The sequence below is a fragment of the Dromaius novaehollandiae genome, chromosome 11 (assembly GCF_036370855.1).
Source record: "Dromaius novaehollandiae isolate bDroNov1 chromosome 11, bDroNov1.hap1, whole genome shotgun sequence".
Lineage (NCBI taxonomy): Eukaryota > Metazoa > Chordata > Aves > Casuariiformes > Dromaiidae > Dromaius > Dromaius novaehollandiae.
This window is the reverse complement of record NC_088108.1, coordinates 23,975,504-23,999,881: the sequence shown is the minus strand read 5'-3', so window position 1 is coordinate 23,999,881 and position 24,378 is coordinate 23,975,504. Positions and strand designations below refer to the sequence as shown.

At 51.2% G+C, this 24,378-nt stretch overlaps 3 protein-coding genes across 6 annotated transcripts in view; all 3 read right to left on the bottom strand.

Annotated features, from left to right (window-relative positions):
• Positions 1-3,559, bottom strand: part of TAF1 (TATA-box binding protein associated factor 1) — a 38,747-nt gene extending 35,188 nt beyond the window's left edge. For all 3 annotated transcript variants that reach the window (XM_064518404.1, XM_026110976.2, XM_026110978.2), the window contains exons 1-4: positions 3,379-3,559; positions 2,254-2,371; positions 1,527-1,643; positions 356-475 (exon numbers count right to left, since the gene is read on the bottom strand). In XM_064518404.1, coding sequence (XP_064374474.1) covers positions 356-475; positions 1,527-1,643; positions 2,254-2,371; positions 3,379-3,504 — 481 coding nt within the window. In that variant the 5' untranslated portion in view covers positions 3,505-3,559. The remainder of the gene's footprint in view (positions 1-355; positions 476-1,526; positions 1,644-2,253; positions 2,372-3,378) is intronic.
• Positions 3,560-3,700: 141 nt separating this feature from the next.
• On the bottom strand, positions 3,701-16,714 carry LOC112989758 (rho-related GTP-binding protein RhoG-like). 2 transcript variants are annotated; one of them, XM_064518403.1, is made up of 4 exons: positions 16,575-16,714; positions 16,248-16,338; positions 10,064-10,134; positions 3,701-8,206 (listed from the first exon to the last, which is right to left on the bottom strand). In XM_064518403.1, exon 4 carries the CDS (start codon positions 8,183-8,185, stop codon positions 7,610-7,612), a length of 576 nt encoding a protein of 191 aa, XP_064374473.1. In that variant the 5' UTR covers positions 8,186-8,206; positions 10,064-10,134; positions 16,248-16,338; positions 16,575-16,714; the 3' UTR covers positions 3,701-7,609. The 2 variants fall into 2 exon arrangements, with proteins under 2 accessions (XP_064374473.1, XP_064374472.1); XM_064518402.1 differs by lacking the exon at positions 16,248-16,338.
• A 675-nt stretch (positions 16,715-17,389) lies between these two features.
• Positions 17,390-22,357, bottom strand: ITGB1BP2 (integrin subunit beta 1 binding protein 2). The gene is made up of 11 exons (XM_026111099.2): positions 22,152-22,357; positions 21,931-21,980; positions 21,787-21,843; positions 21,400-21,548; positions 21,196-21,305; positions 21,042-21,100; positions 20,858-20,928; positions 20,593-20,695; positions 19,784-19,903; positions 19,479-19,541; positions 17,390-18,447 (listed from the first exon to the last, which is right to left on the bottom strand). Exons 1-11 carry the CDS (start codon positions 22,213-22,215, stop codon positions 18,193-18,195), a joined length of 1,101 nt encoding a protein of 366 aa, XP_025966884.2. The 5' UTR covers positions 22,216-22,357; the 3' UTR covers positions 17,390-18,192.
• Positions 22,358-24,378: the final 2,021 nt, after the last annotated feature.

The window sequence follows — 24,378 nt, the reverse complement described above, 5'->3', positions numbered from 1 at the left end:
GCCTCTGTAATTGTTGCGAGTACCATTCTGGTTTAACCTGTCATTTTATCCTAAGCGTTCCAGGTGAATTTCCCAGCCACAACTGAGAGGATGAGATAAAAAAGCAGTTTCATTGTGAATGTCAGTATTTTAACAGTCACTAGCAATATAATATTTCACTCCACATTTTACCTAAGAGCTCACTTCAGACAGTCCCATTTCATTGCATATCAGGACAAAGACCCACCTTTGGACGCAGTCTGCAGACAGAACTTTGATCACGCGTCGGTGGATGCTGCAGAATGAACTGCTATGCAGCAGTGTTTGCTTCCTTCAGACATTTCATACTGTCAGAGAGAAGAAAGTCCTCACTCACCAGTGGCAGCTGCATCCTTTTCATCTTCTTTCTTTCCAGGTACTGGAGGAGGTGGTGGTGGCGGCATCAACTTGGAATCAATATCTTCACAGTCAGCATCATAATCATCCTCATCTTCATCTAACCAGCCAGGAGACAAGAATGCTATTAAGCTGATAATAAAAGGGAACCTGATACCCTTCCCCAGCTATATCATCCCCAGCTATATCATCCCCTCTGTCCCAGCCTCTAGAGGTGATCATGTCTCCACACTAGCTTAGTAAGATGACTGCTTTTTTTTCCTAACTAGACCGAAAACTCTCACAACTTCAGCTTTCCTGCACAAAAGCATTTGCAAAATTGGAATTGAAGAACAAGTGGAACGGGGGGAAAAGGGTAAACTGACAGCAAGCAGGCTGGAGCACTTTAGAAAAAAAAAAAGAAGAGAAGAAGAAAAGAAACATACTGTCACCACCTCTCTTTACTCAAGCTTTGCAGAGCTAGTAAAGCTGCTAAAGAAACAAGAAAATAAGGTTGAAAAGTCCAGATCAACTTTACATCCCACCAGCAACAGTATGACAACAGAAAAGTAAAGTATAATGCAACTTTAAGAGATAAGCAAAAGATTTAGCAATTGCACTAGCAACTACCGAAAGGGAAAAGCCACAGATGTTTGAAGATTTGTTTCTGCCACAGAGCTTGGGACTGACAAGAGAACCAAAGTGCCTTCTGGAGAGCAGTAATTTTTGACAAAAGGATGCAGAGGCAAAACAGGAGAGAGATATGGTTGAAGTGACTCATTAAGGGATCAGGACCTCAAATCTGTCTTATATTACTCTCTGAGGAGCTGCCTGCCTGCATAGCCCTGTTCCTAAGAACACAGGTTAAAAAAAGATCAGCAGGTATCAAGTATTCTCTGCAGGGGATCCCATGGCAAAATAAAGAACCTGGTTTCTCTTCTGAGTATAATTTAACTTTACAGAGCAACTCAGCCATTAAAAAAAGGACATATCTAGCAGAGCCTTTATCCAGTGAACGAGGTTTCCCAAAAGCTTATATTCTTGAAGCAATGAGTGAGAAGGGCACAATAACACACTCTTAAGAGAACCTGTGTCAAGGCCAATTGCCCCAAACATATATCACTAGCTGCCAGTCACTCAAGCCTCTTTTAAGTAATGCTTCTCCCATTTACCTGGTCTTCGAACTGGTTGAAGGCTGCCCATTGCCTGCTTATACCTGCGGCTCTCATCTTCTGCCACTTCATTAATATCTGAATAATCAACAGCATCTTCTGTGCTCTTAACCCAACCTGAGAAGAGAAGAAAAAATCTAGTCATGCAACAGTTCATTTTGATATATATTGCTAACATCTGACTTCACTATGCACATATGACTCCTTCTCTACATTTCCTTTTCTTAGAGAAACAAAGCATTTGATTAACTTCTCCCATCAGAAGATTTTTTCCCTTCATTCCAGCCAACAGCTCCAACACTTTTCAATTTCCTATAAAGACTGATAAGAAGTAACCAGCTTTAACACAAGAGACACCTTTCACTCAGTGGGACTGTTCAACAAACTTGGGAATAAAAAGAAATAATAACAATAGACTGGGCACTGAGTAGTGTTGTAATAATTTAAGATAGAGAAAAACATAGAATAAATTTATTTATGAGGAAAAAGAGACAAGAAGTGAAAAACTAAAAAGAATAAGAGAACACGTGCAAAAGGGACCAGGAGATAAAGTGGGATTAACCCTAGCAAGAAAAAAGAGGTGAGTCCTTTGTCAGATGAGCTGTGACCAGATAACATTATGGTTTTCCCTTCAGCCCTAGAGGACCCGGGTGTTTCTTCTCCTCTAATAAGAGCTCTGATCCCACAGGTTCTCCATCATTTAACTCTAACTAACCCAGAGCCTCACCTTCCTCATCCAGATGGGCTCCGTCAGCCTCCGCGTTATCGTCCTCGCTGGCTGTGATCTCAGTGATCAGATTGCCCAGTCCCAGGGCACCCAACCCAGCCAGATGCTTCTTGGATTCCTGGAGAGACCAAAGCCATAGCCCAACTGGGAGAGTCCTCCAGCTCCACCAGCCAGGCTGAGCCCTCAGTGGTGCTGCCCATCCCGGAGCCAGCACGCACTGCCTGGTCCTGCCCTGGAGCCCAGACCGCTGGGACCTCCCCCGCTCTGGTGCTGGCACGGAGCCTGCACCACCAGGAGCCCTTCTCCCCCCAGCCTGGCCCTTCCCGCAGCCCGCACCCATGGAACCCCCGGCCTCAGGTCCCGTCCTGCAGCCCCCACCACTGGGACCTCCCACTGCTCCTGTCCCATCCCATCCCAGAGCTCGCACCTGCGGGAACCCCCGTCCCAGAGCCTGCAGCCACGGGACCCCCTGACTCAAGTCCCATCCCAGAGCCCGCGGTCACGGGACCCCCCCATCTCAGGGCCCGTCCCGGAGCCCGCAGCCACAGGGCTCCCCATCTCGTCCCGTCTGGAGCTCGCACCACCAGGATCCCTCGTCGCAGAGCCCGCACAGACAGGACCCCCGTCTCAGGGCCCGTCTTGGAGCCCGCATCACCGGGACTCCCCCACCTCGTCCCGTCTGGAGCTCACACTACCGGGACCCCCCTTCTCAGGGCCCGTCCCAGAGCCCGCAGCCACGGGACTCCCCACCTCGTCCCGTCTGGAGCTCGCACCACCGGGACCCACCGTCCCAGAGCCCGCGCCGACGGGAACCCCTGTCCCGCAGCCACGAGACTCCCTGTCTCGTCCCGTCCCGGAGCCCGCACCACCGGAACTCCCCACCTCATCCCGTCTGGAGCTCGCACCACCGGGACCCCCCGTCTCAGGGCCCGTCCCGGAGCCCGCAGCAACGGGATCGCCCCCAGGCCCGTCTCATCCCGTCCCGGAGCCCGCGCCACCGGGACCTCCCCTAGGCCCAGCCCGGAGCCCGCAGCGGGGGCCGGGTCGGGCCCAGCAGAACCGCCGCCTCCGCAGAGCGAGACCGCCCTCCCCGGCGCCGGCACCCGGGAGCGGCGGCCGCGCTACCTTGTCCAGGACACTGTCCCCCTCCAGCTGCCCCGCCTCGTTGATGTTGCCGAAGAGGAACCCGGCCAGCGAGAAGGGCTCGGCGCGGCCGCCCTCCGCCTCCTCATCGCTCTCCGAGTCCGACATTGCGGCGGCGGCGATGCACCCGAACCGGAAGCGGAACGCGAACCGGAAGCGGAAGCGAGCCGCGGCCCCGCCGCGCCCTCCTCCTGCGGGGGCGGGGCCGCCGCGCGCCACCGCCTCGAGCTAAAGGGCGCCCCCGCGCGGCCCGCACCGCCGCGCAACGGCCGCGCAACGGCCAAAGAAGGCGCAGGCTTCCGGGTTCACCGAAAATCGTTTATTGCATTTAAGAGAGCGGATCCGGCTTTCCACAGGAAAGAACAGCTACATTATGGAGGGAAAAAGCAACAAAAAAAGGGGGAATGAGTTAATAAGAGAGCCAGAGAGATGAAGGAAGTTTTATTACAATTTAATTTCGCATAATTTAAAAAAAAAATCTTTTAAAAACTGTTAGCTGTAATACAAATTTTTTATAGTATAAAATCAAGTTGCCAGTGTATGCATCAGTACCACACTTAGAGCGTGGGGCTCCCGCTGCCGGAGGATGCTCGCCCCAGCTGCCCCGGCCGGGCAGGGGAAGCCCTCCGCGGGGATCCATCCGCTCCTTCAGGTTAGCCCAAGCAGCACCACGATTTCTACACAGCGAGGTTTAGCACTCGAAGCACGGTGAGGCTCTCCTAGTTTTAATTCCATATAAATAGCTACAGCTGTAAACTGAACAAAGCATTTATACATCTAACATGCTCCATAACATCCTTTGGACACAATTCCCGGACTGCTCAACTCGGTGTGGATGGCTTGAATGACATTAAAAGAAATCCTTACGTATTTGAGAAGTTATTCACATGCTGAAAGATTAAAGTCGGTCTCTTTGTCGAGAGTCTCTTCTGCGAATGGCAACGCGCGCACTGCGTTTCTCCTCGGTAACAAGAAATCTTGAGCAGTTTCGGAAATCCTCGTAACTTCACTCTGGGGTATTCTGGTCTTGCGAAAATAGACAAAAATCCAGCTGTGTGATTGTTTAAAGTCTGTATTTGTTACCTGTCCACAGGAAAAAACAAAAAGTGGGAGGAAGGGAATGGATTGTAGACTGAAGCACTGGACTACTTGCAATAAAACGCGTTAAGAATTACAGAAAAAAGAGGGAAGATGATAACTGAGAGAATGCCCATTGAATGGAAAAGTTCATCGGATCTGTGCACCCCTGGAGTCCATTCTCATGAAAATCAGATGCTAGAGTGAATGAACTGTCAGACCAGCAGGATTTTTGCTCCTCTTGACAGAAAGAGGCAGAAATACAAGGCATTTGAATGAGTCTGTTAATGAGGTACTCTGAAAACAGGAGAAGTTTTCATAGTTCTGTTCAAAGTTCACTTTCTGCTCGTTTTCATCCCAATGATATTAATCTCTTCAGTACTGTTGTGCAATCTATTGATTAAGTTATCTAGATGGGGATAAAGTGTTCTAGTATAATGTAATCAATAATGTAATCAATTCAAACAAATCGATCAAGCAGTAGAATTTTCTCTCTCCATACCCTCTTCCAGTTAACACCAGGATGGCTGCACTGTGAGCCTACAGAAACAGGAGGTGTGCAACAATATTTGCTCACGGGACTTCTTCTCCATACAATTATTGTCATCCAGTTAGGAATATCCACAGAAGATGCAGAACTACAAGATTTCTATATCTAAAAGAGTAAAAACTTTTTAAAAAAAACAGTAGTAGCTTCAGTACAAAATTGCAAATTTGTGTAGCAAAAAAAAAAAAAAAAAGAGGTGCCTGTTGTTGAAATAAAAAGTCTATTTAAGAACAGTTCAAACATATCACAAACTTTTTAAAGTACATCTTTGAATTAAGCAAAAGTTATGGGCTTGCACCAGGGTAACTAGACTGTTGATTTAGGCCTGACCTGCATTAAAAAATGTGCACTGCCTTAAATAAATATATTTTAAACAATGATAAACTATTTGCTCAGTTACTGAAATTTACCTACAGAACAATAATCTTGAATTACAAGGCACAGAATTATTGCTGCCTGCAAGTCAAGCCCGCGTTAAAGGCCTACCTACTAAAGCAAAGGCAGAAAGTGGTGAGTAGAAGTTACATCACTGCAATACTCCCCTTACAGCTTGCAAAACGCTGCAGTAGGAGCCACATCTGGAACAGCACTTCCTCTACAAGTGCAAAAGATGCAAAGACACTCCAGTCAATGGCACTTGGTGAAGGAAAATAAACAGAAGCCTGTAGGTTTCTACAGACATCAGGCATTATGGATATTTTGGTGTTTTCTGCAATCAGGCAGTGTTTGGAACTCAGTGTTGCTTCACTAGCTACACATACCAATATTTGGATAAACTGCAGTTTTTAATTTCTGCGTTGCAGTTTCCTAAAGCAATACCAGGAGGAGCATACATCAGCTATATAGAAATTGTAGTTAGTGTCAGCATCAGTTACACTAGCTGAAGAAAGGCACATCCTCTTCAGAGGGGAATGATGGCACAAATATGAATATGTCTCTATCCACCTAGTATTTCTGTCTGCATCAGATAAACCAAGGTTAATTTAACACAAAATCCCTCATAACCTTGTTGATGTATTTTCTGTTATCTTGCTAAAATGAGGCTTTTTTCTGTCCAGGGTATACACAGTACAGTTTTGCATGTGTGGGAATCATAAAAAAGCAAGTTCTGAATAACCAGTTTAGGCTGTATCTGGACAAAGACAGCACTGTCAATTTTAGGCAACAAAGCCCAAGCCAGCACCACTGGTTTCATACAAAATATCTTTGAAGCATGCTCCTTTCATACCGCCAGGCTCTAAGGTTAAGTCTAAGGAAGGTTCCATGCGCTCACTTCTCTGCTGGTCCCAGAATCACACATAGAAAACAGTGCACATTCTGAAAACAAAAGCCAGCAGCCATTCGCTGTAGCTGCTAGAGAAAGTTAAAAAGTACATAAATGGAACATGAGTTAAAACAGTTTATAATATGTGACCACCTAGTAGACGAGAGAAAACTGCCCAGGTAAATCTATCCAGTGACTGGCTAACCATTAAAAATTTAATTGGGACTATCAGTGAGTTGCCAGGAACAAACAAGGGTTCCTGATTCCTGTAAACAGAGCTTCCAAATTTTCTGTCAATGATCTGCCAGAAGAACAGCCAAGGAATTTGCCATGAAATCTCATGTGGTGACTCCAAGAGCATTAAGAAGTGAAGCCATGAATTCCTCGAGAGCAAACAGGCTTCTACCAAGTCTCTGGAATTCATCAAAGGGAAAGTGGGATCACACCGAAAAGCTTGCTTTGAGAAGCGTCATCCCAATTACCTCAATCCGTTCAAGCAGATAACTGTAACTTTATTCTCAGAATGTAAAGTCTCTTTGGAGAGTGAAATAAAACCTTAACTCAGTTTAGAAGATTATGGAAGACTTCTAACTAAACTACTCTTCCAACTCTCCATTCAACAGCACAAAAATCACTCTTTTGAGTATTCACCATTATCCTAAATTCTTTACATTAGGAGAAATCAGTTCCTGCTTCTATTAATAAAATTATTGCAAGTGTTCCCTGTCTTGCTCATTGGATTAAATACGCCATATGTTATCTTTTCATATAAATGGTCACAAGTTCACTATAAAGTGAAGCTCAGTAATATTACAGGCATTTTTGCATGTAAACAAATGGTTTTCAAGCTTTAAATCAACAAATTAAAACAATTGGACAGCCAGACTTCTGTTTTCTAAAACCAATTTGATCAGTAAAGAAGAGATAGGAAAAGCAGCAGCTACACTTAAAGCAAAGTTATCAAAATTTGTGCTTTTCAGCAAGTCCAGTAACTGATGGTTATCTAGTAAAGAAAATTGGCTTCAAAGAAGTCCCTTCTTTTTTCTTCCTCCACTAAATAAGAACAGAAGCCAAGTGATCCCTGGAGAAGCTGGAGACTAGAACTTTAGAAATTAAGTAAATGGTTGACCTCTCAGTTGGAAGGAAAAAAAAAAAAAACTCTTCTGTTTCAGTTTCCCTGAAGCAATAAGACTGCAAGAATATTCTTTGCATAAACCATTTCTGCTTAGAGCTGTTAGTGCAAGATGCAAATCTTCAATGTAACTCAAAGAGCCCTCCAAGATTCTAGTCAATATTCAACTTCGAACACCCATTATCCGAGGTAACTACAATAGGACACATTTCCTTGTGTTCTTCTTTGTCACAGGATACAGAACTGCACGCACAGCTTCAGCAAACACCTCCCGAACACCCTCCTGATTCAATGCCGAGCACTCCAAATATTTGACTGCTCCAATTTGTTTAGCCAGCGAAGTCCCCTGTTGCGGGGTAGTGGGAGCCAAGCTTTGCTCTTTCAATTTTTTAACTGTTTCCAGGTCATTTCTCAAGTCTCTCTTGGTGCCCACTAAAAGAATGGGAACGTTAGGACAGTGGTGAGAAACTTCAGGATGCCATTTGTGCCTCACATTTGCATAGGAAGAAGGGCTGCCAATGGAGAAACAGATGACAAACACATTGGTTTGAGGATAGGATAGTGTGCGCAGGCGGTCGTATTCCTCCTGGCCCGCAGTGTCCCAGAGATTCAGGCTAACTGTCCGGCCATCGACAGTCATTTGGGCACTGTAGTTGTCAAACACGGTAGGGATGTACTCTTCCGGGAAGGCATTGGTGGTATAGCTGATGAGAAGACAAGTTTTTCCCACAGCGCCATCTCCAACAACTACGCACTTTATTGTCTGCATTCTTTACCCAGAAAAGAAGTCCTGCACAAAGCAAGAAGAAACGTTAGGAAAAGCATACTCAATGATAGTGATTTTAAAGATAAACTTAAGCAAGTGTTTTTAATATTGCTAACAAATTATTATCACAGCCAGATGTCACAAAACCCATTACAAAGAGCGTATAGGCTAGAAAGGCAATAGTGGAATGGAGATGGAACAAGTTGAGAACTCAGTGGCAACTGGCTGCATTCCAACCATATGAGTAAAATTAGCCAAATTCTCAGTCTCGCCATAATCAGCCAGTTTCCCACAGGCAAAAGGGACATGTCTTTAGAAGGTATCTGCAAGCGGAAAGGGGCTGTGGCCTCAGGCACAACAAAATACTCTGTCATTTGTAGGTTACACGCACAAGCATACACTCTGAACTGACACTTCTTGTCTACATATTCTACTATCTAAACAGTTTAGCACAAAGAAGCCTCCAAGAATTCTGTAATAAACTGAGATATCCATTGCTGGGCTGCAGTAATACTGTTTGCCAGAAAAATTCACTCAACTCAGCATCAGCTTGACCTCAAGAAACTACAGTATTGAGAGGACACCAGATAAAAGGTTCAGGAAGTAGCACTTACAAGAAAAGTTGTTCTTTGAAGTATAATTAGCCATCATAGCCAGATTAGAATACGTAAAGAATTTTTCTAAAGAAGCCAAGAACAGATTATTCTCACTAATCAGTGACAGAACAAGCAGAACTTAATAGGCTTGAGCTACAATAAAGAAAGCTTATACTGAGCATTAGAAAAACACATGCTATGGGAGACCAGCAATCGAGCAACTTTCCTAGGCAGGTTGTGGGATTGTTACTGAAGATACCTGATGAGTAAAGGCTTCCCTGTCCCTCCCTGATACCTAAGGAGTAGGAGTGATAATCAAATAGATATAGCCTAAAACTCATTTCATTCTAAACCTTTCTCACATGAACAGCAGGGACTTTGAAAATAGCATGAAACAACTACAAGCAGACTCATTTGTTGCACATTTCCATGCTGGAACTTCCACTGCTAGCCCAAACAAGAAGGAACTTGCATCTGCCTTCTCACCCAAATGCCTCTGAGGTACTATCTGTAAGCCCCAACTCGCAACCAGCAGAAATTACCCTGCTTCAAACAGGAGGAAAAAAAACAAATAGTGGGAGGGACTACACTGCACATTCCAGAAAAATCACAGCTCAGACACCACTGAAAGAGCAAAGGGAACATATCAAAATGGGCACTAGTGAAGTAATCCATTAATAAAGTCATGAAATCCCTTTCTGCCAACTTCCCCTTCAAGCCCATCCAAACAAACTGATAATTTCCTACTGTTTAGGTCTCAGCCCTGTCTTTTTTGACATAGTCTGTACCTATGTGCTGCTGTCTTCCCGCTGTAAGCACAGGTAATTCTTCTGTACTAAGTGGAAATAGCCTGCCTTAAGCTTTGGGACAAGGTTACTACAGGCAACGAGTGATATTGACTGTGTTCACATACAGTGCTTTAGGATGTATCAAAATATGTACACACAGATTACTGAAAATCAATCAGTTGCGGGAAGCAGTTCAGGGAAACCTTGATCCTGAAACACCATGCAGGGGAGGAAACTGGAGGAGACAAGCAGGAGGAAGATGCAGAAACAGTTTTATCTTTTGTGAAAACGTCAGGAATTAAATTTCTATAACAATGTGAATCACCTAAAACGAAATCTAGCAGGTACTTCTGAGTTTTGGCAGAAAATCATACATGTGAATTCCACCATGCATTAAAAATAGCAGTCAACCCACTTCAAGGCTACAGTCAAACATAAAGAGATGCATGCAACTGCAAATCGTAAAGTTAATCAGTAAAATGAAGAACATCACTGACCAGCAAAAACTGACAGCAGGACTGCATGTAATATTCCAGGATAGTTGCACGAAGATTTTCATTTAACAGGGCTAGGAGAAAATAAATACATAATTAAAAAAATAATAAAAAGGTTAAATCTCTTAAATTAGAGGCTTCGAAACATTTGTTGCATTTTGCAAAACCCGAAGTTGAAACCCCTTTAATATAAAGTTACTTAAAGCATTACAAATTAAACATTTTTAACATTTTATTATTAATCAGGGTTGAACACTGTTACTGACAACATATAATACGGCACAGTATTTCTGAACCCAGAAGGTCTAGCTGTTGCAAACAACAACAGAAGAGTGGATGTATTTTAATGCCGTAACGCTGTACATCTAAAGACACGACTGTAACTCACCATTCCAGTCCCTACTTCTGTTTCCCCTGTATGGCAGATCACTACCTGCCCTGACACCCTGGTCCACTGTCTTCAGATGTCTCCAAACGCTGCCTCCCCTTCCCTCCCAGGCAGCCTGCTACCTCTGCAGCCAGGACCACGCATACAGAGGACTGGAGTCATCCTCCCATCCAGTTCACCGAGCAGGACCACAGTCAGTTGCGTTGGTACAACCAAGCCAGAGGCAGCACGTGGTGGGAACAAATCACACAGGGGTGGAACATCATAAGCTGACATTGCTGCCAGAGGCAATATTACTGAACTGCAGCATAGAAATAGCAGATTTTAAAGCTTATTCTTGCATTTAATTCAAATCTCTGGCTTAAATACTAAAGGATCTGGTGCTGCAAACCTTAACGGCGACCAACAATTCCAGAGCAACTTTTCCCAAATGAATTAACCATGCAACGGACAGCTGTTCTGATGAGTTTATAAAAAGTGACATCGCGGAGATGGCAGATGTTAGCTGGATACTCGCATTATAAAACTCACGTATAGCAACAGAAGTCATATGAATAATGAGCTACACAAAGTCTTTTATGTCCAGTTCATAGTTTCTAAAATAAATAAATTGCAAAGACTTGGGAAAAAAAAAAGGTTTTAAAACACAAACCACGAGCTCCCCCAAGGGCTCATATCTCGATTCATTTCTGTCCATGGTTTTCCACAGAAACACGAGGTACCGCAGAATTGCACCCCTACCTGCACACAACAGACATTGATGTTCCAGCGTCATCACACCAACGTCATAACGCAACACAGGCAGTTTTATATATTGCTGCACTGTAAAGCTACACACACCCTGAACCATGGGTAGATTAAATAACTTGATTCAATCTGTTCCAAATTTTTCCAGCAAAAATATATTTTTCAGAGCTTACTTATCTTGTTGAGGCTTTATTTAAGAATTCATTAGAGTTTTTGATGGGGAGCATAACAGTAAGGTAACAAACAAGCCTGGAATACAACTGCTCTTTTACAGCATTAATATCATCAATCACTTGACTAAGGCTTGGATTTTAGAAGAATCACGTTTGCAGCAGGAAATAATTCCATTCAAACATGCCAAAACATCAGACTAACATCAGACTAAACATGAACTACACACACGAATAAAGAGCCTGTAGGCTCTGAAGCAGGCTCCTCTGCAGGCCTCTTAGCTAAAAGGAATAATTTGTGGCAAATGCCGCCTAAGGGGAGGGAAAAAAAAAAGATTCCTACAATTAAGCACAAGAATGCAAAATTTAGAGACATTAACCAAAACAAAGACTAGAAAGACGCTCCTACACTCCAGGTCTGTAGGCTGCGAGCAGGTGTAGCTGGGTTACAGATTTACATATGGAAGACAAAGGATTTCTTAATTTAAGCCACAACCAAGCAAACAATATTACCTCTGTCTAACCTTCTGCTATTAAATCCACAAATCACTTTGCTCATAATATACAAAGTCTCTATTTATTTCTTCTTGTAAACAATTTGCATGACAATAAAACTCTCCTAAGACAGCAAGGGGCTGGGATTCAAATTTCTGAGTGGAAAATTCCTCTTTTTATTTCTCAAGCACCCTTGACTCTGGCACTGCATATTCTATGAGTTTAAATATATGCTTAAAAAAAAAAAAACCTCTCCAATCAATCATCATCAATGAACATGACCAAAAGCAGGAAGATTATTATAGATCCTCTTTTTTTTTTTTTTTTGTGGTGGGCTTCAAAAGAGCTTTTAGGAAGAATTTAAGAGAGAGTAAAGATACAAAGTAGGACAGTTCCATGTATACTTCCAGGTACAACAGGTAGTAAATCAAAAAGAGAAAAATACAGATTAACACCCTAACACAATCAAAAACAAAACTGGGAATTTAGCCACGGAAAGCTGGGCATAAGCTTCAAGGACAAGTTTAAAGGTTACTCAGCGAGAGACAGGAGCCAACAAGAGTCCAAAGGAGTGAGAGAAGTAACTCTGGTTGCAGAGGTCTGGATTTTGACAGTCATCAGGCCACCGGCAACACGAGACAACGGACCTTGATTACGGCTAAGGTGGGAGATCCTCAGAACACGGATGAGAGCTCTAGCAGTCACAGCAGAATGGGAATTATTTTCAAATAATAATTTTAAAAAATCACAAAGAAGTATTGTGCAAAAATACGTAGATGAGAGTTATTTCTGTCTCGTCCATCAGAGCCTTTGAATGAGAAAACTGGCATTCCAGTTTGGGTTCGGGCGCTGCTCGGAGGATGCTGCAAAGTCGGCGCTCGGTATCCGCACGCCTGGCGCTGCCTTTGGAATGCGCGAGATTTCTATCTGCTTGTTGAGACATTGTCTGGAGAGCTGCTCCCCTTCTGACCTAATTACACACTTGATGGTATCATTGACGTGGACAGTTTGCTCTCTTGCAGCACAATGGGACACTGGCTGGAGAAATTCACTGTTTGGAGTCTTCTTCCACCACCCTCAAGCTATCGTAAGTGAAACCGCACTTAATGTTACGTCAAAATATTTTTTGTGGGGGGATAAACCTTCTAGATTTTCTCCTGTAATACTTCCGAAATAGAGCTCCCTGTCTGTTGAGGAAGGGGAGAAAACAGTGACAGGAAATCAGGGAGGAAACACAGACCTGATTTCTTCTGGGGCTTTCTAGATTTTCCTTATACTTTTTATACTTCCTGTATGTTGAAAATTCTTGGCAGAGGAACTAATTCTGAGCAGGATATGTTTCTGCCCGTACAACATTAATGCTAGATGCCTTTTCTCTGCTGGGGGATTTTAGCTTTGATATTGCTCTTTGATTAACTCATTTTGAAAGGGTTTTTCAGGTCTTCCACATCTCACCTTCCAGTTTGGATAGGCCCATTTTGGCCAAATATGAGCAGAAAGAGCACTGGGAGTTCAGCAGAGGTCACCTCCAATGAGCATAAAACCTGCGTCGTTCTGTTCAGCCATCACCTTTGATCTATCCCTCCCAGTTTTGCAGGCTCAGAAGTTTGATCCTGCTTTATCAGGAGCAAAGAGAAGCAGAAGTTAAGAAATCTAAACAACTTAATTGCTCATCTTCCAGCAACAAAAACGAGATCAGAGATGATTCACGCTGTCCACCTGGCACAGAAAACTCAGCAAAGAGCTGGAAGGATAACGCAGCTCTAACTCTGTCCTACTGACTTTGCCCATGCAAAGGAGTTTAAAAGACTCTCGATTCATGCAGTTTAGCCACCGGAGAGAAAGGAGCTTTCAGCAGTTTAATCAAGACTGTGTTACTATTCCATAATAGCTCAGCTTACTCTCCATTTTTTTATTCAAGCGCCAAAGCAATGAACAAGTGCCAAACTTTCAGAATGTATCTACACATGCATGCCAAGAGAGAGCACTGCAGTTAAATAGGGGACCTCATCCATAACACTCGCACTATTCCTCCAGCAATGAATGATCTGCTGGAACTCCTGAATGCCTTTCAACATTTTCACACCGATTTCTGCCCTGACCTGTATAGCTTTCTTACCTGTATAGCGAGAGAAAACACACAGCAGCCACAATGGCACCAGAGAGAAAAAACAATGAACAAGACAAGCCTGAGTCCAGCCCCACGGCAGGAACTGCACAGTCCACGTCACAGAGCCCCACGTCCTGCAAACGGGGGGGGGACCAACGGGGCTCGCTGTCTACAGAGCTCTGCCTGGAGGTTGGGCCCCCCGTACACATTCTCTGATGCCTAACAAGAGCCCAGTTTTCACCAGTTCTTCCATCAGTGCAGACACTTTAAAGGCCTTCCTTTTTTGGCACAAAAATTTGTTTCAAAAAAAAAATATTTAAAAATCCAAACCCTTTAATGTAATGTTTTTAAGATATCTACTCCCTCAAATTTGGCTGAAATGGGTTAATCGTTATTTGCATGGGTGATACGCACACAGCGTTGCTATATAAACAGTATTTCTTAGGGAATCATGGTGAATGTGTTATGCATGAGATGATCTGGGCATCTCAACCACACAAACCTCAATACTCTAACACTTTTACTACAGGCACTCATACTCCAAATTTTATCGGAGAATGGGGAAATTAGTGACCAAATATCAATGGTATCAATGATCTTAAATTCTATGAATCCAAGGTTATAGTCTTTGGATTATGAACATTTTCAAAGGACATTAGACACAAGCTAGTGAAACGGCTGCACAACTACGAAATAACACCACACCAAGGTGCATCTGTACAAATACAGTCATACTGGAACTAAGCACTCGAACGCGAGTAGGTACCTGAGTCCCCAGCACATAGAAAATGCAATGGATCCTGCCGTAATCAAAAGCTGCAGAATGTGAAACTTGATTTTCCTTCCGCGACCACGTGCAAAAGCAGGGAATCGTCATGACGGGTATTCTCAGAATTTCCGTACACACGAATGACCCTAACGCGCTCTGAGGGTGACGAGACTGGAAGTCAGGACTGCACCATTCCACTCCCGGACCCGCTACCTACCTCCTAGGTGCTACAGGCAACTTCCACAGTTCCCCAATACCTCAATCCACAGTTTATAAAAGTGAGTAATATACGTCCTTCCTACCTTCTAAAGATTCTGGCAAGGTCTTATTCATTACTGTTGGTTTTTTTTTAAAAAAAAAAAACACACATCTCTGACATCAGGTTCTGTTAAGAAGAGCATTAAAAAAATTACAGTGTGAATGACAAGTCTGGTTAAAGTCCTTCCAACTTCCATTTGAGGTGAAAAAAACTAGCAGTTTACCGTTCTGTCACCTTTTGTCACCTGGCATTCACTGCCACTCTAAAACAGTACTTTTAAGAAAAGTTGGAACAAAGCCACTGCTGTATTTGAGGAGCAACGTATATGCTGGGAAAGTCTAGATTTTTTCCCTTCAAGAGGAGAAAAAACCCACACACTTTCAATTCTCTTTGATTTCTCCCACTCTATGCCCAAATTTCATTGGGAGGAAAAAAAAAAAGATGACGAATAAGACTCTTGGTCATTCCATCAATAACAACTTTCAAAAGACTCTTTAAATAGTTTTGATATGATTAAGACACAAGCATGCACTCAGCATGCGCTGCACGATGGTGCGAGCTCTAAGACACTGCAAAATCCGCCAGCTGCATTTGCACCAAGTACTGCATCCGTAAAAACTGAGCAGCAGTTATCAGCAGTCCATTACACTGACACACGCAGACATAGGATAGCAAAATGAAAAAATACAACACGGATTTTAAAGATAAGGGCCTCTGTAGTATTCGATACGCAGCCATGTGAGAACACTTGGGGCTCCAGAAGAACCGCAGCCGCATCATGTGAGCAAATCAAACAGCACACTCCATTTCCTCCCGGCACGGCTCTGCAAAGCGCGGCTTCATTGTCCTCCCAAGGTCTCCGCAAAGTCCCCTCCGAGCACAGCGTTAACAGCGTCGCGTGGAAAGACTCCAAAGCTGAAACGCCAAAGGCGTCTCGTAGCTTTACCTTCTCTGGGGGATCCTGAGCGCAAAGCGAGCGCCGGCACGCAGGCCCAACGCCGTCCTCGCGCTATGTAGTTTAGATTTGGCACAAAATTGGACAAAAAACTTTTGCGTGCTGGAAAACAAGCTTGGGACAAACCCAGCTAAGGAAGCAGGCGCAAGGACAGCATGCTGCAGCGCGGGACGTGCCAAGTGGGCACAGGGCGCGTATAACCAACAACGGCGCTTAGAGTTTGCTTATAACCCCGGGTAAATACGGCTGAAACCACAAGCGCCTATAGAGAACAAGCGGACGCCGGCTACTCACCGGTTCTCTCGGCGGAGGAGCACGGTGAAACCGGGAGGGGAGGCAGACCAGGGCGCCCGCCGCTCCCGAGGTGCCGGCGCCCGCCCGAGAGCTGGAAGCCGGGAGAGGCGTTAGGACGCCATCCCGCGCCGCCCGCCCGCTTCCGAGAGACTCTCCCCCTCCCCCCCGCCCCGGTCCCCGCGGCGGGGAAACGGCGCCCGCGGGCCTCGGCGCCGCAAGGCGGAAGGAGGCGCCGGGCCGCGGCCCCTGAGGGCAGCGCCCGCCGCCGCCGCCGCCAGGCCCAGCCCCGGCCCCCGCCGCCCGGCCCCGCGCCGCCGCCGCGCTCACCTCCCGCGCCGCCGGCGGCCGCTGCTGGCGGGGCGGCGGCGGACCCGCGACCCGGCCGCACCCCGGCACCCGCCCCTGCCGCCGCAGCGCGCACGCGCCGCCGCCCCCGCGCACGCGCGCTCGGCCCCGCCGCCGCCGCCGCCACCCCCGCCGCACCGCGCGGGGGCGGCCTTGGGCCCGCGCCTGCGCCTCGGCTTGGGCCTGGGGCCGCCCCGGGCCTGGGCCTGAGGCCGCGCCCGAGGCACCGGGCCTCCCCCGGGCCGGTGGTGAGGCGGCGTCCGGGCCAGCCGCGCTTTTGTGTGGTGAAAAGCACAGAAACCCGCCAAAGGGGGGGGAATGGGGGGACACAGAGGGGCCCTGGGCCCGCAGCAGCCCGCTCTGTGCTTCGGCTCCTCCCCGGGAGCGGCGAGCGCGGCCCGGGCACACCACGTCCCCGCTGTTCCCCTTCCATAGTGAAGGAGCCCGTGGCGGTTCCCTGGTCTCCGCAAATATTCCTCCAAAGTGAGGAATATTAGTGACACCCGGGCTCCGAGACCGGCTAGCGTGGGGGTGCAGCCCCGGGCTTGTTCTCCCCGCTCTCCTTCTGTGGGAACCGCATCCAACCTGCTTTTTTGTGGCATAAGCACAATGCTAAGACCCAACCCCTTCACAAATACCCCGAGTCTGCAACAAAATGGTTTCTCTTCCCCAAAAAGCCCTGGACTGACCACTCTGGACATGGCGCGGTCTTGGGCCTGGCGCTGAGCCTGGGAGCACCCTGAGCGAGGAGCCAGCATGTCCCGAAACAGAGAAAACGTCCCAAAACGAGCCCGGCACGGGCACCCGCCTGTGCGAAGTGCACGCTCCCCGCACGCGTCATGCTTGCGATCGGCGGTAATTTAGTAATAGCTGAACTTTTTCGCACAATCAGCAAACAGTACACGTCATTTTCCATCCACCTTCCCAGCTCTGTGGAACATGTTAAACAGCAGAAATGGTTGGGAATTTCCCCCTGCCAGTCTCCTCCCCCTCCGTTACAACAGTCGACCTCTGTTTCCTGTCTTCTCATCAGTTATTAACCTCTTACCCCGTGGCAGCTTCACTTCTACAAACAGCTTTATGAAGGGCTTAGTCAAAAACCCCCGGGAATGCCACAGGCAGCAACAAAAATTTCCCTCCTGCACATGGACATCACCTCTGTCCAAACACCTCCCAGGCTCATGAGACGGAGGGAGGCAGGGAAGGCGGACGCGAGAGGTCCGGGTTAAAGCTAGTCTCTGACCATGCAGGTCCAGAAGGGACCCAGCATGGGTGTGAGCTGCCTCCCGCGCAGAGTGAGGCTCCTCCATCGTCCTGCCCTGGTCGGCGGCAGGAGAAGGGAGAGACAGACCGGGGGGCTCGTCCCGCTGATGTTTCTTAAGCACCTATGAGGGATATCGGACTATAACCTTTGCTCTGTGGTTTTGTTGCTTGTCCTTTCAGCCAGGGGCAGGGTGCCCTGCAGCCGCACACGCGGCGCTCGGCTTGGTCTGGGAGGTTCGGTCTGCTCCACCGGAGGTGGTGCCACGGCCCCCGGGCACCTCGGGAAAACACGTACGGGAGGAAGCTGGCACCTCTCCTCTGCTGGAGCACTTGCACATCAGTTGCTTGGTGTTCCCATCTCCATCTCCTCATCTTCCTCCTCTGACCAGCTCAAGCTGTCGTCCGAGTCGTCCCCCTGGGCTCCCGTGGGCTCCTCCACGCTGGCGACGTCCTCCTCCGCCTGCTCCCCGCGGGAGCGCGCCCTGCTCGGGGGGAGCTCCAGCCTGCCCCAGGGCACAGGGCTGGCTTTGCTGAGCGTGATCTCCACCTTGGTGGGGACCATGCTCACGAAGCTCTGCTCTGTGTCGATCACCTGGAGGAGGGCAGGGCCCCGTGAGCGGCGCGGGAGCGGGCAGGTGGCCGAGAGCAAGCTGCCTCCCCCAGGACCCTGCAGCGGGACCGCGCAGGGGCAGGGGCTGGGGACGATACAGGGCCCTGCTGGGGCCTCTGCATGAGCCATTTTCCTTTTTCAGCCAAGGTCTGACACCAAAGTGACGGATTCTGTTGCACGGTTTGATAGCTTTTGAGAAATGGTCACTTCCAAGAGCGCAGGGACTAACCTGGGGGGCAACTACTGGCTGTGGAGGAGCTGAAAACCAGAGCACCAGCACGGCCAGCAGCGGCAGCCGGGTCTGCTCTCGCTCGGGGTCAACGGGAGCAGCCCCAGCACCTTCCGAAACAGCCCTCCTCGCAACCCGCCGTGCCAGGACCTGGGGGACCAGTCTGCCCCACGGTCACAACAGCAGCAGCAAGCCAGCGCTGTGACGGGGTTTCAAAGAGCGTGGCTGGGGTGCTCCAGGTCGCTGCAGAGCAGTCAGCCGGGCACAGAGCCCAGGCACAAGGCTGAAATGGCTCAGAGGATGCTACCGGTGTGGGATGCACAGAGAAAAGCATCATTTCCCCATCTGCCTCTGCTGCTATGGAGAGCTGGAGCTCTGCAGACGAGCCGGTCCGCACTGCTGCAATCCCTGCAGGGCTTCAGGAGCCAGCGAGGAAAAACGCCGAGGGAGGGACTGTGAAATCACTGTTCGCTCTGCAGCTACACCAGCCTATGCACGGGAGCGAGCGAGTCCCGTGGGTCACACCATTTCTACACGCTAATACAATTAACGCCTGCCTCGTGCTGCATGACCAGGCAGGACCGCACAGAAGTCGCACCGGCAGCCGTCTTGCTGCTTTCTCAAACGTCTGAGGTTCGTGACTACCCAGAGAGCAACGTTATCTGCTGGGAGCCGGTGCTTGGGGCTGCACAGGCTTCCCAACAGCGTCAGCTGCTTCGCAGCATCTCAGCTCGTCGCCCCATGGATTGCTGGAAGTGGGATATCGAAGTAAAGAGGCTCTTACCCCCCAGAGATCCAGTTCTGCCTGGAAAACCTTATTCCCCTCAAAGACGACGTGAACCTCAAGCTGAAAGACAACCCAAAGAAAAGCGGCTCAGCGGGTAGCGTGCCCAGAGCTGCTCTCCCGGGCGGTGCAGCTCTCCCAGGCTGCCGGCTGCGAGCGTGGACACGGCGGTGGCGGCAGCCCAAGCGGGCTGTCAGCGTCCCCAGCACGCGGCCGGCTCCCAGCTGGTACCAAAATCAGCCGTCACGAAAGCGAGCGGCCCCAGCACGCCACGCGCCCACCTCCGGCTCCGCCGGCCCCCTCACCACGGTGCGGTTGGCTTTGACGGTGCTGAGGGCTGGCAGCGGGTTCCTGGCGTAGACGGTCACCACCACGCGGCTGCCGGTTTGGTGCCAGTCCTGCCGGCAGGACACCGCCTTCTTGTCCTGCGGAGGGGAGGAACCTGTCCGGCGCCACGTCCAGCCCCGACGGCGGGGGGACGCCTGAGCCGGGGAGGAGGTTCAGGAGAAGGTGGGACAGGGGCGTCTGTGCTGTCCCAGGGTGGTCCACGTGTTCAGACCGGGGACATCCCCTGGTCATTCCCGTGTCGTTCTGCTACGCCCAAGCTCCTGCGGGAGCAGGGCGCTGTGCATGGCCAGCAAGCTGGTCTTAGGGCAGCATGGGGCTCTGCAGCTGGACGTAGGTCACGATGACATGCTAAACTCGTGGGGCAGTGCAGCCCCAAATGGCCACATTTCACCTCCCTCCCGCGGGAGCTGCTGCTCATCCGCACCATGGATGGCCTTGGCCCCGGACACAGCCCCACTCTGCAGCGTGATCCAGCCAAAGAAACGCCCCAGGAGACATCCCAGCCCCAAATTTGGGTGACAGCTACGCGTTTGCATCGCGATTCGTGCACCGCGGTAGGGACAAGAGATGCTGCCCTGGTGGAGCCACCTCCCTCCCCTCAACTTCGTATTTTTTGCTCCTGGATAAAAACTGCCCCGAGCTCAGCGACGACTGCTCAGGGCGTCCTGCAGCACCGACCCAGGGGACCGCGGCGCCCCTGCCCGACACCCCTGCCCGTCTCTCCCGCTCTCCCCCGTTGCACGAGCTTTCCTGGGAGCCCCCTTACCCCCTTCTCCGCCCAGCAGTGCCGCCCGGTGCTGCAGCCCGGCTGCTCCAGGAAGGCGCCGAAGTCCGTCGTTCGGACCGCGCAGCAGCTCCAGTACTTCATCCTGCGGGCAGGGCAGCATGGCTGGGCTGGGGGCGAGCAGGAGGCACGGGGCCGCGCGGGTGCTGTGGGGCTGCGTGCCCCATGGCTGCCCCCCGTGGGGCCCAGCACCACGAAACCGAGCAATGAGGGGCCGTTCGTCGCCCCGTGAAGGGTCGTTTCTTACCCCTCGTGGAAGACGGGGACTCCGGGGTGGAAAGTGCAGGTCCCTGCGTTGCTCTCTGGCCCCTGGTAGATCTGCGGGACGAGGAGCAGAGGGGTGGCTGGACTGTGGCCGCGGAGCCCCTGCCCAAAGGGGGACCTGCTTCTCCCCCGTGGCCGTACAAACCCGGCGCCCGCCGCGGACTCACCGCCTTGCAGGCCGCGTTCTTGCAGGCGGTGCCAGCTTTCACCGGGGAAGCGGCCTCCCCTGCGAGGACAGAGCACGGTGTCACGCCGGCCCCGGCCCCGCACCCGCTCCCGCCCCGTCTCGCAGCCTCCCCGAGACGCAAGCCTGCGGTTTACCACTGTTGCCCTTGGGTGCCTCATCCTTGGCAGACAGGTCCAGTTTCTCCAGCGCCTGCTCCAGAGACCGGGATACTTTGACTGGCAGGAGCTGCCTCGGCTCATCCGAGCTGGGGAACGGCAGCAAGCGTGAGCAGTTTCTGCGGAGGTGCTGCCGCCCGCTCCGGCGAGGGAGCCGGCGCACGGGACCCGCTGCAGCCTCACCTCGGTCTTTCCCGCTGCATCTTCTCCGCTGACGCTGGTCCTTGGAGGATGAGCTCCACCGCCGGCTTGGCCTTCGGCTCGCCCGAGCTCTCCTCTTGGCCGGGCGGCGCGGGGGGCTTCTCGGTGCTGTGATACCCCTGCGTGCAGCCCTGAGGAGCGCAGACAGCCCCGTGCCCGCTTCGCTGTCCCCGACATGGAGGATGCTACCGAGCCCGCAGGTTTCCGTGGCCTGGTGGCTCACGGCCGCGGGGGCCCCGGGAGCAACGTCGGCCCCTCCGAGGGGCCGGTGGGACCGTCGGAGCGTGGCTGGTGCTTTGGGCACGTGCATCCACCCGGCGAAGCCCCGTGGGATCCCGTGGGGAAGGGGGGCCGGCACCGGCCGCTCACCTTTATCGCGAGGAACTCGGAGAAGTCGGTCGTGCGTTTCCGGCAGCAAGACCAGCCCTGGGCGGCAGGACACGGCAAAGCGGGTCAGGCACCGCGCAACGCCCGCCGCCGGCAGCACCCCCGGCCCGAGCGGGCCCCGCTCACCTTCAGGGCATCGTGGAAGATGGGGACGCCCGGGTGATACACGCAGGAGTCTGAGCGGGGAGAAGCCCCACGCGGAGCCCGTCAGGAGGGGAAGCTCCTGCCACGGCCCCCGCGTGCCGGGGAGATGCCGCGCGCCGCGCCGCGACCCCCCCGGGAACCACCGGCAGTGCTAAAATGCAAACGAATTATCAAGTTAGCGAAGCTTTGCCGAACCCCCTTACCCGGGGAGTTGCGCTCGGGATCGAAGCGCTGCCCGCAGCCCGCGTTGTAGCAGAGCAGTGCCATGGCCCCGGCTCCCGCAGCACCCGTGGCTCTGCCGGCGGCACCCCGCGAGTCCCAGCCCCGGCAGTGCCCCTCGGCCGCGGTTTTCCGCACGGCGCCGCTCGGCCGGCCCGGGGGCGGCTATCTTCGTGGCTGGTAATCGGAGAGCAGCCCAAAGATGGACATGTCGGCTCAGCAGCTGCCCCGCCGCCCCGCTATCTCCGCAGGCATTTCTGCTCCGGCAGCGCCGTGCCGCGTGAGGGGCTGGCGCCTGCTGCATCCCGCCGGGAGCCTCTTCCCGGGGGCCGTCGGCTGCTGGCGCCTGGCTCCAGCCACCCCTGTTCCTGGGACCGGCCCCGCTGGCTGCAGCCACAGCGCTCTGTCGCTCCGTATACTTCGAACATTAAAGAGCAGGAATAGGGGGACGGGTTGTGAAAGCCAGCGGATAGATTAAAAACAGCTGCAAAAAAAGCCTGGCAGAGCGCGACAGGCTGGGCATTGCTTCACTGCTTTGCTCAGACCAGCAGTTAAACGCTGCCAAGGCGCCGGCGGCTTCATCTGGCCCAGGCACAAGTGAGGACTGTCACCTTGGAGCAGCCGGCAAGCTCGGTTCAGGCCCTGCCTCGCGCCTGTGCAAAACCCTCTATAAACCCACGGCCGACACAGACGGCAGAAGACGAAGGCGAGTGCGCTGGGGACCCCTTGCAGAAGCACAGGCAGCCTGGAAACACCTCAAAAGTGCAATAAACGCCCCAACGATCTGCGAGGGCAGGTGGAAAAGGGCCCCCAGCACCCCGGGGCTGTGCTGGGTCCGGGGGATGGCACGAGGGCAGGCAGACCCGGTGCGGGGAATGTGCTGCCCCGGGGCTGAGCGGGGCCGCGGGGCTATAGGGTTTCAGGTCTCCTTGTCCTCGCGGCCGGGCTGCAGCTGTTGCCGTCGCCGTGCCAGCAAGAAGACGGAGGTCGCGTTTCTCCGCGGGCCTCAGAGGCAGCACGGAGACACCGCCGTGATAGCGGAGTGCGCCGGACCCTTTGCTGCAGCAGCGATGCGAAAGGCAGCGTGGTTTCCGCAGCCCCCGGCCCCGGGGAGGCACAGGGTGAAGGTTTGGCGAGCAGCCTCGCGCAGAAGCCATTTGCCTGCACAGATCAGTGGGGACGACGGCCGAAATGCAGCTGGTGCTGCTGGGCTGAGTGAGCAGGACCTGCCCTGGCTCGGCCCGCGCCCTGGGCCAGGCTCTTGCCACCACTGAGCACTTTCGAGGCACCTCTTCGGCACAGTGCCGGGAGAGCTCCGGTGCGTTTGCACCACGGGGTTACGTGCAGCGTCCGGCCCTCCGCAGGGGCAAAGCTCAGGATGAAGGACCAGATCACAGCGCTCCCCGGCAGAACGTGGTTAGCTGTCATCGACGGCTACAGACAGCTTGCAAGGAGCAGGCTGGCCGCGAATGAAAACCAAGGCCTGCTCGCTTTGTGTGCACTTGCTTTGACCTAGAACAAGGGGGAGCCAGAAAAAAGGACCAAATGGTTTTCAAAACCCACAATCTTTGCAGGTGGAAAAAAGCCACATCTCCACCCAAAGCAGAATAGTTTTCCTGGGAACTGTAGTGCTGGCTTGAAACAGGAGGACGGTGGCACTTTGGTCTAACAGGATAAGTTTCACGTGAGTGGTGACCACGGACCTTCCCGCGGGTAACCGTATAACGGAGCAAGCGCCGAGAAGGGTCGCAGGAGATGGCTGAAGGTTGACCACCAGGTTCCTCAAGGCTCCCTGTTGCAGTCACTGCTTAAAACATTTATTATAGTCAGAGATGGAGCAGCCAAGTCACAGCATTTGCGAATGACAGAACTAATTATGCAGAGAAGATGTAGGAATTCCAGAAGCTCCACGTTAGGCTAAAGGACAAGGGGAGGGAGGGAGGGAGAAGGAGGTGTTGAGGATACCGTCCCCATCAGACCTCTGCCTACAGGAAAGCAAGCGTGACCTCTCAGGATAGCGCAGTGTCGGAAGGGACACGCAGGTCTCCAGACATGGAAAGAGGAGAGTTAAGAAGGCAATTTGGGGAACAGGGTAGGCGGAGCCGGCAGCGACGCTGGAAAGCAACCCCTTGAGCCCAGGAGGGCGAGGGAGCCAAGCCCGGCCTCGGCACCAGCCCTCGCACAACCCCGGGAGGGGGAGCGGGAGCGAGA

Bases quoted from the DNA above. Each gene is read 5' to 3' on its own strand.
- LOC112989758 (XM_064518403.1), bottom strand. From the start codon at position 8,185: ATGCAGACAATAAAGTGCGTAGTTGTTGGAGATGGCGCTGTGGGAAAA.
- ITGB1BP2 (XM_026111099.2), bottom strand. From the start codon at position 22,215: ATGGCACTGCTCTGCTACAACGCGGGCTGCGGGCAGCGCTTCGATCCC. The intron at 21,844-21,930 runs GTGAGCGGGGCC...CCTGCCGCCCAG, and splicing joins TCTTCCACGATGCCCTGAAG to GGCTGGTCTTGCTGCCGGAA. The intron at 21,101-21,195 runs GTAAACCGCAGG...CTGTCCTCGCAG, and splicing joins GGCACCCAAGGGCAACAGTG to GGGAGGCCGCTTCCCCGGTG.